Source organism: Chelonoidis abingdonii, chromosome 8 (genome assembly GCF_003597395.2).
Source record: "Chelonoidis abingdonii isolate Lonesome George chromosome 8, CheloAbing_2.0, whole genome shotgun sequence".
NCBI lineage: Eukaryota > Metazoa > Chordata > Testudines > Testudinidae > Chelonoidis > Chelonoidis abingdonii.
In genome coordinates this window covers 58,101,268-58,122,539 of record NC_133776.1, presented here as the reverse complement: position 1 = coordinate 58,122,539, position 21,272 = coordinate 58,101,268, and the positions used below count along the sequence as shown (strand labels likewise).

Genomic DNA, 21,272 nt, shown 5'->3' with positions numbered 1-21,272 from the left:
GAATCTCATCAGATTTCTTTTGGCCCAATCCTCCAATTTGTCTAGGTCACTCTGGACCCTAACACTACCCTCCAGCGTATCTACCTCTCTTCCCAGCTTAGTCTGATCTGCAAATTTGCTGAGGGTGCAATTCATCCCACTTGGATTAATGAAGCAAGCACTTGAAGAAGAACATAAGAGACCTCTGCACAGCCCTCCCTGCTAAAGCTTCGAAGGTCCAAACTGCCACACACCAGTGCTTAATCTCTGCAAGAGAAACCACGGGGATGGAGTCAAATGGCAGGAAAGCAGCACCAGCAGTTGCATGTTGTATCCGCTTCTAGTGTACCTCAAAGGCAAAGCATCAGACACACCTTAATGGACATAGGTAGGAGAAGCTGCCAGTTAAACAGGATGTTTGACCTTGCATTTGGCCATTACAAGTCAAGGTCCACTGGTTGACTGAAGTTCCTGGCAATAGGTTTCAAGGGTGCAGTCTTACCTCTTGTAGGAGGCTGAGTTTCTCCAGCTCCCACTGATGATCCAGGATGAGGCTGTCACTTCGAGGTCTCCACCCAGCCAGGTTCTCCTCACCGCGCACGTATGCAACAGAGGTGTCCAGCACACGCCTGCGTCGTCTCTGCATACCTGAAGGATTGAAACTATCCACTTTAGAGATCATTGTTCATGCCTTTAGATTGGAGACTGGGGCTGGCAAGATGGAGAATGGCCTAAGGTGATGCACATCTAATTGCAGACAGATTTTGGGGAGATAACGACATGCATAGATTAGCCATTCTCCATCTCCCCACCACCCAGCATGGGACTGGATATGCTGGGTTGCTGCAGGTGCTGACCTTCACAACCTGTCATCTAATGAAGACAGAAAGGGCCACACATATTAATCCCCTTAAGCCAATGGCATGACACCAGGGATGGATTTGTTCCCCAAAGTTTAAGTCCTTTTCAAAAATAAACAGCCAAAACAATCCAACACCAAAATGAATCCCAGGAGTTTTGGTCCCCTTTAAGTTCCAGCAATGGAGTTCCCATGGGGAAAATAACCCTAAAACAACCCAGAGGTAGAGATGAACTTCCCACCTGGACTGCCGGCATCAGCCACACGGCAAAGGCTGAGCTCATACACCCCAGTCACACGGTTACTGCAAGCAAACAGAAGGCAACAGGTTACACACTGCTGAGGGCAGATGCTCCTCACACAGCCCCTTTTCTGCAGGAGGCAGTGGCTGAGAGGTGGAATCTAGGGAAATAGGGCTCATGTCCCAGCTGTGACAACGGTGGGTGTGCCCTAGTTCTCATTACAAAGCGACTAGCCAGTGATAACAATGTGGTACATAATTTATTAGAAGAGTGTTGAAGAAGCTCTTGCTCTGGCAATGTCCTTCAAATTCTCCTCCTGAATGTTCATACTCATGTGGTGGGGCCTGCAGTCCTGGGACCGAGTCCACTTCTTGCTGTCTAGCACATTGCAACAAAGGGTTAGTAGTGCATTAAACACCCTCAAGTGATTCTTCTTTTCTCCCAGAGATAATCCCCGGGAGCCCTATGCCTGCCCTCCAGCTGATCTTCTTTACTCTCCCACTCTCAGGTCAATGCCGGATGGACTAGTCTAGCTGAAAAGGACTGGTCATTGGCCCCTTCAGAGCCCATCAGTGCTGCCTCTGTGCTGGCTGAGTGGGTAGGTGGGGGTCATGAGGTACTTCCTCTTCCTTGCTAGCTTGAGAATAGCAATCCTACAGCCCCAGCATGCTGTGTGACTACTAGATAACCAGGTTAGCCAGCATCCTCCCACGGAACACAGTATCTGGATCCTGGGGCTGTTATAATGCACTGATTTATCTGTTTCCGGACAAGGGAGGAAGGAAAGGAGAGAAAGATAATTTTAGACCATTCCAGAACCTCAGCATTAGTCCCTGTTCTCATGTCCAAGGATATTAAAGGAACTGGCGCATGAAATTGTAAGCCCGTTAGCGAGAATTTTTAATCAATCAGTAAACTCAGGGGTTGTACCGTACGACTGGAGAATTGCTAACGTAGTTCCTATTTTTAAGAAAGGGAAAAAAAGTGATCCGGGTAACTATAGGCCTGTTAGCTTGACGTCTGTCGTATGATAAGGCTTTGGAAAAAACTTTTAAAACGGAGAAATAGTTAAGGACATTGAGGTCAAGTGGTAATTGGGACGACCATTGCAACAATGACATTACTAAAGTAGATCGTGCCAAACCGCAAGCCTGATCTCCTTCTTGAGAAGGTGACAGATACTTAGACAAAGAAATCGCGGTAGATTCTAATTTACCTCGATTTCAATTAGGCATTTGAACACGGTTCCACATGGGGAACTGTTGTTTTTTAAAAAATTTTGCGGGAAAAGATGGGATGAACTATGACATTGTAAGAGTTGATAAGGAACTGGTTAAAGGGAGACCAAGCCGGGTCGTACTGAATGTGAACTGTCAGCTGAAGGAGGATACTAAGTGGAGTCCCTCCGAAGGATCGGTTTTGGGACGAATCTTAATTTAACCTTTTTTTATTACTCGAACTTGGCACAAAAACGAACGAGGCGGGCGGAAGTTGCTAATCAAAATGATGCGGATTGACCCCAAGCTAGACGGGGGTATTGGGCTGAACTAGGAGAAGGAACCGGGATAGCTAATACACGGAAGGACGCGTGGACCACTTGTAAAACTGGAGGTAATTTGTAATATAAGGAATGAAATATAATAATGAATAAAGGTCATGCACTTAGGGATTCAATAAGCAAAGAAATTTAGATATACATTGGGGACGCCATCAGTAGGAAGCAAGAGAGGAAGAAGGTACTTGGGTATTGGTTGCATAGCAGCGATGTCTATACGCAGACTTGCCAATCAGCCGACATGATAGCGTTAAAAAACCAAATGACGGTTTTGAGGGGAGTAAATCAGGCGCAAAGTATTTCCCAGCAAGCGATGTGAAGGAGGTGTAGTACCAATTATAACAAGGCGCATCGGTGAACCCACTGGAATACTGTGTGCAAGCTTCCTGGGTCCCATGTTTTAAGTGAAGATGAATCAAACTGGAACAGCGTCTCAGAACGACGGGCTACTCAAGGATGAAATCGAGATGGAAAACCTGCCTAGAAAAGGAGACTCAAAGAGCTTGGCTGTTTAGCCTGCCAAAAGAATGCTCCGGGGGACTATGCTGCTCTTACTATAATATAAATCAGGGGGATTAACATTCCGGGAGGGAGAGGGACTATTTAAGCTTCAGTACTAAATGTAGCACAATCGGCAACAAATGGGTAAAACTGATATTAGGAAGTTAGACTTGAAATTAGATGAAGTTTTCTAACCATTAGAGAGTGAAATTCGTGAGAACAGACTTCCAAGGGAGAGTAGTGGGGTCAAAAGACATGATCTGGCTTAAGACAAAGCTGATAAGTAATGAGGGGCAGGATGATATGATGGGAGTTTAATTGGGCAATGATCTGGATTCGAGATAAGGTCTGCCTCAATGGTCCTGCTGAGGGATGTTGATGGGATGGGATCTGAGTTACTCGCAGAGATTTTCCGGGCTGGCTGGTGAGTCTTGCCCACATGCTCAGGTTAGCTGATCGCCATATTTGGGGTCGGGAAGGACGTTTTCCTCCAGGGCGGCATTGGCAGGGGCTTGGGGGTTTTTCCCTTCCTCTGCAGCGTGGGGCATGGGTCACTTGCTGGTGGATTCTCTGCAGCTTGAGGTCTTCAAACCACAATTTTGAGGACTTCAATAACTCAGTCATGGGTTAGGGGTTGTTATAAAAGTGGATGGGCAGGGTTCTGCGGCCTGCTTTGTGCAGGAGGTCAGACTAGATGATCATATTGGTCCCTTCTGACCTATGAGTCTATGAGTCCCTTCTGGCAGAGAACAATGCACATGAACACACAGCACTGCACAATCACCAGGAAACACAGGGCCTGATTCTTCATGACTTTGCACTTTGTATAATCATTTCCCCCTGTGCAGTGAGTACAATCATTTGCCCCATCCAGATCAGAATGGAAGCATTTCACACTCACCCACTCTGCACAGATTTCACTGTCTACACAAGGTGTGAGGTTGTGAGGAACCAGGTGCATGATTTCTAGCTGTGCCAGACAGAATATATTTCCTGCGATACCCTTGTTAGAGGACTGCACTTGATGCAGCTTGTTCAAGGCTATGTTGCCAATCCAACCCATCAGAACAGCCTATGCCATTTAGTTTCTTATAAACATAACAAAGCCCTCACCCCATGCTCTGGGTGGCCCAGCACAGTTTCATTCCACAGTGCAATAGCCTGATAGAACAGACTGCTCTTTCAACCCTAATAAATACACACTAGCAAACAAAATAAAAGCCCTGCACAACAAACATCATAATTTTTCCAGCCCTGAATCATGCCCTCCTCAAGACATTTTTGCAAAAAGAAACTCTGTTTTAGTTAATAAAGTTCAGGTTTTTGTCAAAAAAACAAACAAACAAACTTTTGTTTGGTATTTGGTAACAGTTTTAAACCAAAACACTTTCTTGATAAAAATCTGAAAACTTTCAACAACGATGAACAAATCTTTTTCATCAACCTTTTTTGCAGGAGAAAATAATCATTTCCTGGCCAGCTCTGGTTATCCCGCCCTCTGCATGACAAACACAGAGTTCCTCTGGAATCAATTACATCAATAAATCAGGATCCTCTGATTAGGAACCTGCAGTGTGTGGAACTAGTTTACTCACTTAATAGAGGGGTAAGGACCAGATTTGCAAAAGTATTTGATGCAGATAGAAGCCTAGTGGGATATTTAAAAGCTGCTATGTGCCTAAGTACCTTTGAGGACTTGGGCCTAAGTGCCTTGGGAAGGTTTGGGGTGACCAGCACTGTGGACAGCTAAGACATTGTCACTGTTAATAACCATTGCAAATTATTCTTCAGTGTCTTCCTTCCTCCTTTTGAAAAGGAAAGGAGATTCCTCTACCTCTCCGAGGCTCGCAGGTTCCCGCTGCCAAAGAGATTGCGGATGGAGCGAGATGCTGGAAGTTTAGCATCTCTGGAGTAGAAGACCATGCAGAAATCTTTGGTGATCACAGCTGGCTGGGTGCAGTTCTCCATCTGCAGTAGGGTGGAGAAAGAGGATAAAGGGAGAATTATGGAGACGGCTCGTAATGAGGTTAACGTCAACTCCTCCCCATTAGTTTGAGTGAGGGATGACAGCGTCTGTAATGTTAGTAAAGACCACTGTGTCTGAGTGGTCCATATTCAGAGAGAAGAGCACACTGTGACTAGACAGTGGTGATTCCATGGCTTTATCATATGTCATTTCCTAATATACATGCCTCAAACTATGAGGCTGGCCATTCTAGAATGACTCCAGCATGCCCAGGGAAAGTGGATATCAACTGGGGGATTACTTCTTTCCTGCTTTACACTTGGGACTTTGCAAAGGCCAAACTGCCTACTGTATAAAGAATATTCAGTAGAGGCATGTGGGCTTGATTCTCTACTGCATCAAGCTATTCTGCTCCCTTGGTCCTGGGTTTCTGCAAGAAGATTTCCCCACCACTCTGATAAAAAGCTTTTGTTTGGGGAGGGCCAACCTTAGAGAAAATGCCTGTCCTCACAGAGTTAATAGCCTTGAGAAAAGCTAGGCCTAAACCAAGCAAGGGCACTTTAAAATGGGCACTGCCTTTTCAGGAACATGCTCAATGAATGTTAAGTAGCCCCCTGCCTTTCCCCAGCTGCTGATAATAACTAGCCCTTTCTTCTGTTACATGCAGTGACCTTCTTCTTTGTGTTCCTGACACCAGCTGTCTAGTTTTCAGTGTTTCTCCTTCCAGATGCTGCCCGGAGCTAAACTTTCCACCTACCCCCAAACTGCACTGTTTATTTTGTCTGTTAGCACTGGGCCCCATCCCACCAGGTGCTGAGCACCCTTGACTCCCATTGGTCTTACAGGAGGTACTCTGCTCTGCACAGGACCACTCCTGCTGACTGAAGACCTGGCCCAGCCCAACAGCCCTACCCCGACGACAGCACTCTGCCACTGGAAAACAATCATCTGTGTCACTGCAGGGAACTGCTGACTATCTGGAGGAGAACACAAGCTCAGAGAGATGGATACGGCGTGCAGAGAAACAGCAAGTGCTGGACTGTCACCTGACAAAGCAGCCTGAGGAAGGGCTTGTGTGTACCTGTGCGGCTCTACAAGCAGGGCATGACTTAGATTCTAACTTTCTCCCAAGCTTTGGTTCTGGTGTGCAGGCTGGCAGGTGGTGCACTCACTCCCTGCCCACCTGCACAAAGTGTGGAGCAGCAGCCTGCATGGGCTTTGGCAATGAGCTCCCCATATGCCCTGTTACTGCCAAAGGTGTAGCAATGTTCCCAGCCAAGTCTGATGGTTCTAATTCTGCGCTGCATTGATTTCAGTGGCGCTACCCTACTGTAAAACTGGCATGCTGGAGTGGGGACTCAGGCCCTGCAGCTCTGGGTTATCTGGCAGTGTAAGAACTGTCTGCATGTGAGGGATAGTGTACATTGCGCAAACATCTTGAGTTACTTGGAAGAACTGGAGTAGCTCATGCAAGGGACTGGAGTAGAGGGAAGGTGGAAGAACCTTGCTCTCACAGACCATATTGCCTACTCTGCGTGCTGACAGGCAGGTTAAGGAATACTGGAAGGTTCTTGCCTCAATGTAAGCAGACAGGGTAATGAAGATTTTCTCTCTGTAAGGGGTGACTCGGTTCAACAGCAGGGAGTTATGCATGGAGCTGTCCCACGCTGCTTCAAACTGGTAAAATGTTCTGGAAGGAAACAGCAGAGGCCTGGTAAAAACACAACTACACCTTAAGTTAGAGCTGCAGAAACATGTAACATGCACACACAACACCACATTTGTGACAGATGGGCAGCCATTCTGGAGTTCTCAGGTTCAAGTCAACTCTCAGAAGGGGCAGGCTGAGGGGAACCCCCCCCTACCCCTCCCCCAGCTCTGAAAGATATTGTAACATTTCCATGAGGAAGCTTCATTTGAGGGGTTTGCATTGCAAATTTGAGGAAAAATCTTCTGTGTGGATTAAACATGGACAGAGAAGATTTGAAAACAGTGGGATGCAGCCTATTGGCAATACTATTGAAATGGGAGAAGTGCAAGAAAGAGGTGAAGGGGGAGCAAGAGAAGGACAGAAAGAAAGCTAGAGGAGGAGATGGAGAAAAGGAAATAGCTGTATCAGCACCAGGTACTGTCTCTAGCCAAAAGAAATGTGCAGCGCTCCAGGACCACATCTGTGCAGTTAAATGTGGATAACGAATAGGCTTCCTTCCACACAAAGGAAGAATGACTTTTCTGTGAGCATGATCAGAACGGAAAAGAGTGAGGATGCTTAGTAGAGTTATTTCTGTCATCTCTCTCAGGCACTTTATGCTCTCTGTGATTTTTTTTTACCTTTTACCTGACACCAAATCCCACCACTTCCCTCCAAGATAAAGCTATAAGCTCAAAGTGTCCATCAAAGCTTGGCAGTTAATTCCTTCCTACTGTTCATCTCTGGCACACACCCACAGATTCTGAGCCAATTCAGCATTGGCCTAAGCGAGTTCAATTCCAGTGAAGTCAATGGAGCTCCATAGTGTCAGGGTGAATTTGACCCTCCATGTTCATTGTCCCCTTGCTCCCCCTCATTTAATGTCTGTGCTAAATTAAGGGGGGCTAGGCTGACAGAGGAATTTAATATCCATGGCCCCAAAGCATTTAAACATGGGCTTAACTAAAGTACTTCTTAGGTGGCTTTGAAGTCAAGGGGATGTAAGCATGTGCCTAACATTAAGCTTGTGTTTCCATGCTTTGCTGAATAGAGATGGATTTCTGAATCAGGACCCAGGCTCATTCTTTCTAAACACCTCCACTCTGGCCACCAACATATCCACTCATTGTCCCTTTCTCCTGTGAAATTAGCTGCACTGATCTCAAGAAGTAAATATGTGCATATACTGGAACACAGAGCTGGGCTTTTGAGAAGTTTGCCTGCCAAATTAATGCAGTTTTGGGAGAGACAAGCTGGTACCATAAAAGATATCAGTCCTGCCCACAGGTAATCAGAACTGGTAGCACTGTGCTCTGTTGCACTTCCTGGAAACATCTCTTCTAAAGATAGGACTCCCATGAAGGACATCACAGCCTCACACTTCTTGCCCTATCATTTTCAGGGTCAATATTTTCTGGCTGGAACAAATTAAGCTCAGGTTCCAAAATCCCAGACCTGTCCTGGATCATTAGAACAGCCCACTATGCTGACAGTCTCTTTGTTGAGCACATCTGGCTCTCAGCTCTAGTGTTCAGGGTTTACCTTCCAGCATACTGAAGACGACTTTTGAAAGCCACACTCAGAAGCCAATCAAAGATGACATCTACTCAGGACTCCCCCATATTTCCATTTGAGCATACTCGAGAAGACATGATTCAAAATCATTTTCACACAGACAATCCATCATCACAGCTCACCAACACTCAGTGTCAACATAGACAAACATCTCTTTTACAATTGTTGGATTGGATCCCACTCTGGGGAGCAGGGAAAGACTCTTGTCAAAGCACATTTGACGGTGTTTGTTGATACACTGTTGTTATCTCATTTTAAGTACCACATTGTAAATAACATGAGATAATTGTTCTGGAGCATGTTACAAACACTGAAACTAAATGAGAAAGACCAGCACCACTGTTAGAAACAAGTCACCGGAGGACAGGTAACTCCAAAGGGAGGGTTATAAGATAAGGAAAGGAGGATTATAAGAAAACGGAGCAAAAAGCAGAAGAACAAGTCCGAGGAGAAAGAGAAAAGCAGAAGGGAATAGACCAAGCAAGTACATGTGAGAAAAGTGAGAGACAAATACCTAGTGTAATTTCCCAGTGAAGTGCTATAAGTGGAAGGCAACCCAAGACACAAACACAAACATACGCACACACAAAGAAATTTAAATGTCAGAAAGCATTGTTCATATGGGGCCTGGTAACAAGGTAACTCCACAGCTCCAGGGGGTGTGCGTGGGTGTGGAGAGGTGGCAGTCAGAGCTAGTTGTGAGTTTACTGCTGGTGGTGGGGAACCAGGAAGGAAACAAAGATCACATTCTCTCTCCATCCCCATAGTGGTAATATAATAGGAGGAACCCTGGGCCAGACAGTTTCACAGAACCCTGGATATGCAAAGGATTCCCAAACCCGCCCTGCCCACAACAGGGGAAATTCAGATTCTGTTCATTCAATTAATGGGCTTTCCTGCCCTGCTGTATCAACGGATCTCTGCCCTCGCCTGCAGAGAACACCCTCTTTTGTAACAAAAGAGGAACCCATTGTCCATGCTTCTTGGGGCATGGACTACAGACCCCGCTGAAACTAGGTTCCATTGCCCTTCATGCAGTCAGAAATGGGAAAGATTTTACCATGTGTTTTCACTAATAGCACAACAGCCTTTCAGCTCCCTTCTAAGAAAGATGCCATTAGGAGTTCATAATTTCTATCATGCTAGTGGGCAACTGATGTTATTAATGTCAAAGATGCGCCATCTCAAAGAGCCACAGACATGGCATGCTGTGTGGTTGAGCACTTGGGACTAAATATGCACCTTTTAAATGTAAGGGTGAGCAATGAGCAGTGCAGATCTGAGAAACAAATGTGACCCTCAGCATATATACCTACTGTTGTGAGTGCTCTTTCATCTGGATGCCCCAAGGCAACCATTTGTTTTGAGAGCTCCTTCCCACCCATTAGACCAAAAATCAATTTCAGCCCTATTCCCTCTGGAGAGGGGAAGGGTACCCAGTTTCCAGTCGTTCAAATTCAGAGTTTCTGCCAATGCACTTTGTTCCTGAGCTGCAATCCCCTTGCTGTTCCAGTCCAGGGCCTCTCTTGAATTGGGTCTCCCAATCCCAACAAACTGCACCAAGTAGTCAGGTGGTTTTGCAATATATCAAAATGTGGTGGATGAGGCCACCACACCCCCTTTTCACTTGTTAGCTGATCCAAAATTTGCACTCTGGTCCTGTAGCAGGGTAGTCACCTGCTCCCTGGTCTGGAAAAGGTTACAACCAGCCTGGAGAGATGGCTGGGGCTGCGAGCTAAAATCTAGGCTGATTGGGGAAGCAGCCACAGCTGAGCCACATCCCAGACCTCAGCTGGCCCTGATAAAAGGGCTATGAGCCAGGAGGGAGAAGGACCTGGCTGCTTGGAAGAGAAGGGTACTTGAGACATAGCAGGGCTGGGGAAAGGGAGGAGGAGCTGGGGAGCTCCAGCCTGGCAACTCCCCAGGCTGCAGGCCTTGATAGAGGCCTATGCAGGTACGGGGGCTGGGAGAGCAGCCCGGGGTTAGGCAGAGACAGCTGGTCTGACCCCCACTTGCCAATGATGAGTGGCCTTTTACAGACTGCAGTCTGCCCCAGTGAGCGGGGGCTAGATGATGACTGGCAGTAGCCACTGAGACAAGGTGGGGATAGAGGGTTGGGGGTTCCCGTGGGACGGGAGACCCAGACTGTGGGTTACTGCTGGGGCAGGATAAGGGGCACTAGGGTCCAGGCGGGACATGGGGGCCAGAGGCAGGCAAGACACCAGCCAACAGAGGGTGCTCCATGCTGAACAAGAGCTAAATCCTGACATGACCAGCAGGAGGTGCCCCACCAGTGAGTCGTCACATCGCTACAGGTCCCCAGACTAGTGAATTAGCCCAATGCACCGTGGAAGTTCTGTCATTGCTCATTCATGCATGCATGCTTTCAATCCTGAAGCCAACAGCTTGTTCATATCGCAGAACGAAGTTAAGGATAACTCTCAGTAGACTGAGCAAACTGTTAGTTCCAACAAAGAGAACAAGGGACTCTAGTGCAAATTGTTTTTAAAAGTAAATAGTGTATTTTGCAATGCGCTCCCCTAAAGAAACCAAATCAACCAGTCAAATGTTGTAAAGCACAAACCATGTCCCTTCTTCTCCCCCCCCCCCCTTACCCCACCGCCATACTGGAAAGACATTCTGATGTGCCTGCTCTGGTGTGATCCCACTGGTTAGGGCCTGAGCAGGTTTGGCCTTACCATGAGGTGAACTGAGGCAACTGCCTCAGGTGCCAGACTGTGTGGGGGCACCACCAGAGTGTAGAAAATAGTGTCTGCTGCTGGTGCGTATGTATTCTCTCTGCTCTAGATGCACAGAGATGGTGGAGTGCTGTGCTGGAGGAAGGAGGGCACAAGAAACATAACAGGCAGGCAGGAGAAAAGGTGAGAGAGACTAACAGAAAACAGCAGGAGCTGCAGGGACAGAGAGGAGGAACCTTTTATGCACTTCTCTAGCACCCCCAGGAGCCTGGATTGATTAACACCAGCTTCTCAGGGAGCTTCCTGTTTCCTGCTGCTTCCCTGAACCCACTTGAGGAGAACAGGCAGTCAACTGAAGTAGTAGGAGCCAGTCAGGCCCTTAAGACGCTGATCTCTTCCCTCATTCAGGCCCTAATACCACCGCCTGCTTATTTGTCCCCTTCAACTGAGTGTTGAGAGCCACTGGGGCAGCATTCAGAAAAAGAAAGAAAGCAAAGGAAGCTTTTCCATCTAAGCAGGAAGGAGGTTTCCTGAGATACATAGACACAAATGTCCACGGTGAGCCTTCCAGCTCCAGTGAGGATGTGAGTGGTGAGAAGATGCCCAATCTTCCAGTTAGTTAGAGTGCAGGTGCCCTAGCAGCTACTGCAGCATCCATATCTCCTTCTTAAATGGATGCAACCAGACACATTCCTGAAGAAAAGTGTAGATCAGAGAAGAGTGTGGTGGAGGTGCAAGAAACAGCTGCTGCTGAGTTTTGTTCCTTAAGTTTAGATGATCTAAACTAGGACTGTGGACCCACTTGAGCAGTAGCCTGAGGGACTTTCTTGTACTGCATGGGCCACAGCAAGTGAAAAACTTCATGTTCCCCAAAGACAATGAAAAATAGAAGTTTCCATCCAATACTTTACTGGCGTGAAATCCCCAATGGTGACAAAGTAGAGAGGCTGTGGCTTACGTACTCAAAAACCCAGAATGCTGCATACTGTTTTTGTTGCAAACTCTTCCAGTCTAATGTTCCAGCCACATTGGGTTCTACAGGAACAAAGAACTCGAAAAATCTGCCTATAAATCTGGCATGCCACAAGAAGGCAGCAAATCACCAGAGAGCATTCCGTAGGTGGAAAGAGCTTGAGATGAGACTACACTTAAAGGCCACCAGAGATGATCAGCATCAACAGAAGATTGCATCAGAGTCTCTTTACTGGCAAAATATTCCAAAAAGGCTCATTGCCATTGTGAGAATGCTTGCTACCCAAAACCTAGCACTGCATGACTCTGCAGATCAGCTGTATGTGCCAAACAATAGAAACTTCCTTAAAATTGTGAAGCTGATGGGTGAGTTTGATGCTGTACTCCAGGAGCAACTAAAAAGAGTCACCACCAAGAAATGTACACACACCACTACTGCAAAAACATTTCAAAATGAGATCATACAGTTGCTGGCAACAAAAGTCAAACAGAAGAAGAAGATTGTGCAGATCTGAAGTCAAGCAAGCTACTACTCTGTTATTCTGGACTGCACATCTGCCATCAGCACTACAGAACATAATGATCATTAATGGTGGTTTTGTAACAAACAACAGAACCTAGTGAATGTCCCTGCAATGGTGACTGGCAAGAGCATTTTCTAGATTTATTGATACTGATGATACTACAGATCCGCTATGACAAATGTCCTCTTAAAAAGCTGAAGATACAGGAATTGCAATAGCTGACACGGAGAGGTCAGGGTTACTTGATAATGGTGCCAGCATGAGAGGAAAGAAACAGAGGAGTACAGACACGGATCCGAGAGTTAAACCCTCAACTTTTTTTGTCCTATGCAGTTCTCATTCATTGAACTTGGTGGTTCAGTGATGCAGCATCAGCATCTAGTGAGGCTGCTGAATTTTGTAATGTAATTCAAAGCATCTATGTATTTTCTCTGCATCAACTCATTGATGGCAAATTTTTAAGCAACATCTGGGAACATCCTCTGACACTGAAACCACTGAGTGCCACACATGGAAAGTCGAGTGGAGGCGATAAAAGCCTATCAAACACCAATTGGGAAGAGAGATATGCCATTATGTTACGATAATGCTATGACAGGAACTTTTCATGGAGAACAGTGGCAGAGGAAATGAATCACCAGAAACATACATAACTTCAAATTTCTGTGTGGCTTAGTGTTGTGGCACGACATACTGTTTGAAATAAATGTTGTAAGCAAGAGACTCCAAGTGTTTGACCTTGATCTATGTGGAGCAATGGAACAAATGGACAAAGCAAAATCATACCTACAGTCTTACTGGTCAGATAGGATTTCAAAACATTCTGAAGATGTCACAGAAGTTGGCAGAGGAACTTCACACTGAAGCTATTTCCCATCCATTCAAGATACAAGAGTCATCGAAGAAGACATTTTGATTACAAGGCACGGATAATCCATTAAAGACTCCAAAGAACAATTCAAAATGAATTTTTAACCAGGGCTAGCTTGTGCAATACAGTCGGCTGAAGAACCTTTCATGCAGCTCAAGGAACATAGCAGTATATTTGTGACGTTGTATGATATTCCAAACTCCTCACTATACCTGAAGAAGACCTACACCAGCATGCAGGGCACTAGAGACAGTGTTAACACATGATGACGTGCAATATTGATGCGAGTGATTTAGGTGATGAACTGAAACCCTTTCAAGACGCATTCCAGCAGGATCAACTCCAAAGGCTGTTCTGGAGATAAATGTCACAAATAAGATGACCACTCTCTTTTCAAAATTATTTTTTGCTCTGCGCATACTTCTAACACTCCTGTAACAGTTGCCATGGACAAAAGCAGCTTCTCCAAGCTGAAGTAGTAAAAATACATCTGTCCTCCACAATTGACACAGGATAGGTGTCAGCCCTTCAAGATGCTCAATAGAGCATGACTGCCCAGACTGTGACCTTCAGGAAGCAGTGTCAAAATCTTTGCAACCAAGAATGCATGGAAAGCACCACTTTGATTATTCAAACAGATAAAAATGCCAGTGTTTACTATGCAGACAAGAAAAGTTACCTTTGCTGTTCAGGTGTTTGAAAGTTAAGTGTTACTTAACATTTTTGAACAAGGCATTTTAAGTTGTTAGTTCTCCTTTATTGATGTAGGTAACAGAGCAGTACCGTGAGAGGAGTAGAACAGGAAGAAGGCAGAATTGAGATCTTTCAAAGTTTTGGCCCAAGCGACGGGGTATAGAGGCGTCATTTCAGCTCCCTGCCTCAGGTGCTAAAATGTTATGGGTCGGTCCTGGGCCTGAGGTGCAGTTTTGGGGTAGGATTTCAATGCTTTCCCATAGCATGTGTTGAATTCCACCACAAGAGTCTGTGGCAAACTCCCTTGCAAAGACCTGAGAACCAGAAAGAGCTGGCATCTCCCACCCATGCTCTGGTTTGGTGGCACAAAGGGGCTGTAAGATAGGCTTACCAAGCCAGCTGAGCATCCCCAGAGGGGGGAATCCCTGGGGGGCTAAAGCTATGTTGCCACTACACTAGCCACTCCCATAGTGCTCACTGCAGGGGATGTTACCAGTGAGGGGCCTAGCCAGAGCATTCAGGAAAGGCTTGGCTGGCATGATGACACCCTAGAGGCCAAACTGTGGGTGGAAAGCCACCTTTGACCCCCATGACCCTGGTAATGGGTCCTGCCCTGAGCACAAAGCTTGAGCAGACCAGACACCCAGATGTTACCTAGGCAATAATATTGTATTAGTCAAACAAAATATTGTGAGCCTGATTTTGATGTTAGTTTCACCAGTGTAAATCGGAAAACTGAATTCAGTGGCAGGGCACTGGGGTAAATGAGATCACAGTGATAACCAATATTTGAAAAACTCTTAAGAGTTCCAAATGCACAATGGCCATGTGACTTGTCTGTAATTAAAGAAGAGCTTACTTGGCAAAAAATATGAGCTGCATAGTAACTGCCTTGGAAGCGAATGCATATTGATTTATGAGACAGAAATCATCATGTCCTGTATTTAACAAGTAATGCAAAGCTCCACAAATGCCATGGAAAGCAAGAGCACTTGCATAATACAAATCCTCCTGGATTTTCAAAGTAGAATTAAAAGCAAAACCTAAATCTAAACCCAAGTGGAATAAAGAGTCTCCCCTTTCTCCACTAAAAAGAATGATGGCAGAGTTTCATTTCTAATTTAAAACTTGATTCTGAAACACTTTACTCAAAGGAAATCAGTCTCTAGTAGTTAGGAATATTTTAGATTCGGGGTTATGAGTTTTTTAGGCCATAGGAGAATTTGCTCTCAGCCCCTGTACTGGCTTCCACAGAACTCTTTCTAATGTTACTCCTGCCGTAAATGGGTAACTGCAAGATAAAGAATCAGACCAAAGACTAAGGATTCAGTAAAAGGCATCTCAGATAGCTAGTCGATTACTCCTTTTCACAAATCTGGGCTAGGGGAGGAAAAAAACACTCCAAAATCAAGTACCCAGGCTGCTGGTGCCCTTTACTCTGCCTCTGATGGCTAAAGAGTTAATTCGCCAAAACTCACTGAAATCAAAGAAAAGCTCCCACCAACTTCAAGTTTTGGATCAGGCCCTTAGTGCTTAAATTCACTGTCCAAAACTTTTGTTGACCGAGAGTTACGGCTGAAGAGCAGTGCCTCGTACCCTTCCAGGACAGCAATTCTTAGGTCCCTGCACAGCAGGCAATTCAGAGTTAAAGTGCACACCAGTCCCACTCCCCAACCTTAACTCTGCCCTCATTGAGCGATGCCCCAGTCTGCCCCATCACATATGATGACCTCTATCTTTCCAGGAGACATGGAGCACTGTGGGGACACTGGGAGAAACTGTCAGACCATGTCCTCACTAAGGCAAAATAATAATGTAGGTCAGGCTTAGTGAGCAATAGCTGGCTATGCCTGGCCTGAACCATTTCACCTGTTCTGCACACACCACCCCATAGCTGCCAGATGTCACTACCCTTGATCCTTGTCTTAAGGAGTCCCTCTGGAATATCATGTGTGACACTACACCCCATATTCATCATGGGATATTAAATGATTATGCCATAATGACGGGGGGAGGGACAGCTCAGTGGTTTGAGCATTGGCCTACTAAACCCAGGGTTGTAGGTTCAATCCTTGAGGGGACCATTTAGGGAACTGGGGTAAAAATCTGTCTGGGGATTGGTCCTACTTTGAGCATGGGGCTGGACTAGATGACCTTCTGAGGTCCCTTCCAACCCTAATCTTCTATGATTTGCTGAATACAATTCCTATTTGTATGCATGTATCATTTTTGTATTTGAAGGTATGAATATTGACTATGTATCAGTATTTCCAGAGTAAGCACATATGAGAACACTCACAGCTAGCATGTCAGGTACAACAGTGAAGATAAACAGTGCTGATGGACCATCAGCAAAGACAATGGACCATGGAAGAGCTTAGCCTTCCTGAGAATGCTCCAGCCAGCCTGTAAGTACTGGCTGCTTTTACTCAGCAGGACATGCAAGGGCATGTGACCAGACCACATGACACTGAACTTCATTTTGATACTTGTATTTTTCCACAAGCTGGTCTGGGAACTGAGTTTGGAACAAAGGGTTCCTGCCATATGGTAAAGCTATATAAGGCGGGGTGAGACATCATCTAGTGCCCTTACTTCCCAATTAAAATGTCTGTACACTAATGCGAGGAGCCTAGGTAACAAGATGGAGGAACTGGAGCTACTGGTGCAGGAAGTGAAACCGGATATTATAGGGATAACAGAAACCTGGTGGAATAGTACTCATGACTGGAGTACTGGTATTGAAGGCTATGTGCTGTTTAGAAAAGACAGGAAGAAAGGCAAACTACAAAACAAAATCTACTAACCAAACTAAAACACCAGCTAAAAAAAAAGCAAAAAAAAAAAGAAACAAAAACAACTAACTAACAAAGAAAAAAAAATAAAAAAAACAAAAAAAAACAAAATAAAACCTAGAAACAAAAAAAAAAATTAAAAGAATCCACAAAAATTAAAAAAAATAAAAACCTAAACAAAAAAACACAACTGAAAAAAATAAAAACACTAGAAAAGAAAAAAAAATAAATAAAAAAAATAGAAAAAACAAACTATCAAAAAAAAAAAGAAAAAAAGAACTAATAAGAACAAAAAAAACATTATAAAATAAGAAAACTAAAAAATCTAAAAAAAAAAACTAAAAAAAAGAATAAAGAATATAGAAAAAAAAAAACCCTAAAAAACAGAACTAAAATAACTACTCCGCTAAAAAAAAAAACACATAACTAATCTAGAAAAAAAAAAAAATCTAAATCTAAAAGAAAAACAAATTACAAAACAAAAGAGCAAAGAAGGTAAAAATAAAAATATATAAAATTAGAACCTATAAACAAATCTAAAATAACAAAGCAACAAAAAGAAAAATTCTATGAAAGAAGATAAACATACTAAAAACATAAAAAAATCAATCTATAGAAAGTCATAACTAAAAATAAACAGTGACAACAAACCCCCAAATACTACCCCACTAACTACAAACACAAAAAAAGGAAAACAAACTAACACTAAAAAAAAAAAAAAACATTAAAAAAAAAAAAGAAAAACAAATAAGAAAAAAAAAACAGAAAGAAATAAACACTAAAAAATAAAAACCATAAAAAAACTAACTACACTAAAAACGATAATCTAGAAAAAAATAATCAAAATAAAAACTAAAAACTAAAAAACTAAAAACTAGATAACTATAAAAACTATAATCTAAAACAAAAAGAAATCATAAGTAAATAAAAAAAACTAAAAAATAAACTAAAAGAAAAGGCCGAAAACTAAAACGCAACTCAAAGAAGGACAAATATACCAAACTAAACTAAAAACCTAAAACTATAGAAAAACATAAAAAATCTAAAAAACAGAAACACTAAAAAGAAAAAAAGTATTACAGAAGAAACTAAGAAATAAAGAGTATAAATAATAAAAAATCTAAACCACACTAAAAAAACTACGATACAAAAAAGAGATAATAATAAAAGCTAAATCTAAACTAAAACTAAGACTAAAAAAAAAAAAAAAAAAGATAAAAAAAAAAACTAACAGCCACATAAATAAGAAGAAAACAAAGAAAAGAAGAAGTGGGGCCGCATACACTGAGGATGGAACGGAGGTTAAGCGATAACCAGCATGGCCCAGATCTACATAAAGTACTTTGCCTCGGTCTTTAATAAGACTAGTGAGGAGTTTAGGATGATGGAGGGATGATAAACGGGAATGTGAATAGGGAGGTGGATATACCACATCTGAGGTAGGGCCCAAACTTGAACAGCTTCAATGGGACAAAATCGGGAGGGCCGACAACTCTCTCCGAAGGCTATTAAAGGAATGGCGCGTGAAATTGCGAGCCCGTTAGCGAGAATTTTAAGCAATCGGTAAACTCGGGGGTTGTACCGTACGACTGGAGAATTGCTAACGTTAAGTTTCCTATTTAAGAAAAGGGAATAAAAGTGATCCGGGTAAGTAAGGCCTTAGCTTGAACGTCTGTAGTGTGTAGTAAGGGTCTTTGGAAAAAATTTTAAGGGAGAAAGTAGTTAAGGACATTGAGGTCAATGGTAATTGGGACGAATGCAAACATGGATTTACAAAGGTAAGATCGTGCCAATACCAACCTGATCTCCCTTCTTTGAGAAAGGTGACGGATTACTTAGATAAAGGAATGCCGGTCAGATCTATTTACCCTCGATTTCAGTAAGGCCGTTTGACACGGGTCCGCATGGGGGAAACTGTAAGTAAATTGAAAAGATGGGATGAATAGGAAAGTGTAAGGTGATAAAGGAACTGGTTAAAGGGGAGACTCTCGGGGGTCGTACTGAAGGGCTGAATTGTTCAAGCTGGAAAGAGGTTATAGTGAAGTCCCTCAGGATCGGTTTGGGACCGATCTTAAATTTAACCTTTTGTTACTGACTAGCTTGGCACAAAGAGCGGGAATGTGCTAATAAAGTTTGCGATGACACGAAAGCTGGGGGGTATGCACACGGAAAGGAACGGGAAACTATTCAGGAAGATTCTGGACGCACCTTGTAAACTGGAGTAATAGTAATAGGAGAAATAAAGTGAAAAGTGCAAGGTCATTGCACTTAGGGATAATATAAGAAATTAGATATAACATTGGGGCGCATCAGTTGGAAGTGAACGGAGAGAGAAGACCTGGGTATTGGTTGATAGCAGGATGACTATGAGCCGCCATGTGAATGGCTGTAAAAAAGCAAATGCCGTGTTGGATGCCCGGCGAGGTATTCAGCAAGGAGAAGGAGGTGTTACAGTGCCGTAAATAGACGAGCGCTGTGAGACCGTCCAGCAGATAATATTGTGTGCAGTTCTGGTGTCGCCCTGTTTAACGAAGGAGAATCAAACGGAACAGGTTCAGAGACGGCTACTAAGGAGATCTCGAGGAATGGAAAATCTGCCTTATGAAAGGTAGACCTAAAGAGCTTGGCTTGTTTAGCCTGGCCAAAGAGAGCTCCGGGGGGATATTTGCTTGCTCTAGTATAAATATTAGGCAGGGGGATTAAACGTTAGGGAGGGAGAGAATTATAAGTTTAGTATAATGTAGCACGAGACGAATGGGTACACAACCTGGATATTAAGGAAGTTTAGACTTGAAATTAACGAAGGTTTCTAACCATTAGGGAGTGAAGTTCGAACGCCTTTCGAGGAATATGGGGAAAAGACTATCTGGCTTTAAGATAAGCTGATAAGTATATGGAGGGGATGTTATGACTGGGATAGTTTAAATTTGGGCAACTGATCTGGATTATACGGCAGATAAAAGTCTGCGTTCAATGGTCCTGTGAGGGGATGTTGATGGGGATGGGAACTGGTTACTGCAGGAATTTCTTCTTGTGGGCAGCTGGTGAGTCTTGCCACATCGCAGGTTTACTGATCGCATATTTGGTCTCGGGAAGGAATTTCCTCCAGGAAGGCGGATTGGCAGGGCCCGGAAGGTTCGCTTCCTCTGTAGCGGTGCACGGCGGTCGCTTGCGGTGGATTCTCTGCCAGCTTGAAGGTCTTCAAATCACAATTTTGAGGATTTCAATAACTCAGTCATGGTTAGGGGTTGTCATAAATGTGTATGGGTAGGGTTTTGTGGCCTGCCTTGTGCAGGACGTCAGACTAGATGATCATATTGGTCCCTTCTGACCTATGAGTCTATGAGTCTATGAGTCTAAAAGACTGAACTAGGGGAAGTGCTGGTCCCAGGTTAAAAGGATTTCTAGCCAGTGTATGGAAACCTGGTGAACTGCTTGTATCATCAGCCAGGATGAGAAATTGCTAATTCATATCCAATCTATCTAGTATGTTAGGCTTAGTTTGTGTTTTGTTTATTTGCTAGGTAACCTGCTTTGATCTGTTTGCTATCAATTATAATCACTTAAAATCTATCTTTTGTAATTAGTGAATGTGGGTGTTTTTCTTTATCTAAACCAGGGAGCCTTTGAGTGAAGTATCTGGGGAAAAAAATCTCAGCTTGGTTAATACAGGCTTGTGGCATATCCTTCCCACAGCGAGCAGAACGCGAACTTTATTAAGGAGCGTACATTGTACCCTGTATGACGGTATTGTGATGGTCGGTGCCCCTCATTCGGTTTTATAAAATATGCTTATGTATGTGTGTGTGTGTGTGTGTGTATATATATATATATATATATATATATAACATAACTAAAATGTGTTGTATGCTATATATGCCATGTAACATATCTCTGTAAAGGTTATGATCTACTAGATCTATTAATCCTATTTGTAGGCATGTATCATTTGTGTATTTGAAGTTATGAATATTGGCTGCATACTTGTTTGATTCTAAGTAGGCTGTAGTGAAGCAGTTGGTCAGCTTCCTGAGAAAAGACTCAGCAAGTGCCCAGTCAAGAAATTCTTAAATCAACAATGAACTTGGAGACGCCAATCAACATCTGGGCTTTTCCAGGAATGTGGCTTGGATGGTAAAGAACTCAGTCATGCATGGACATGTGATTTGTCCAGGTAACTCCAAAACTCCATTTTGTAGCTGGACTTTGCATAGGAGAGAGGAGGGGGTCTCCACCCACAAGAGAAAGTCTATTTAAGCCAGTGAAAGCCCCCTCCAGTTGGTCTTCAGCTGGCTAAAGAGAGAGTCTCTCCACCCTCAAAGATAACTGAAAGAAACTGGAACAAAGGGAT

General features: G+C 43.8%; 1 protein-coding gene across 12 annotated transcripts in view; it reads right to left on the bottom strand.

Moving 5' to 3' along the window:
* KIF1A (kinesin family member 1A) overlaps nucleotides 1–21,272 on the bottom strand; it is a 522,969-nt gene that overhangs the window by 340,146 nt on the left and 161,551 nt on the right. For all 12 annotated transcript variants that reach the window (XM_075068655.1, XM_075068656.1, XM_075068664.1 and 9 more), the window contains 4 exons: nucleotides 6,678–6,792; nucleotides 4,971–5,104; nucleotides 1,081–1,142; nucleotides 482–627 (listed from right to left, as the gene is read on the bottom strand). In XM_075068655.1, the coding sequence (XP_074924756.1) occupies nucleotides 482–627; nucleotides 1,081–1,142; nucleotides 4,971–5,104; nucleotides 6,678–6,792 (457 nt within the window). The remainder of the gene's footprint in view (nucleotides 1–481; nucleotides 628–1,080; nucleotides 1,143–4,970; nucleotides 5,105–6,677; nucleotides 6,793–21,272) is intronic.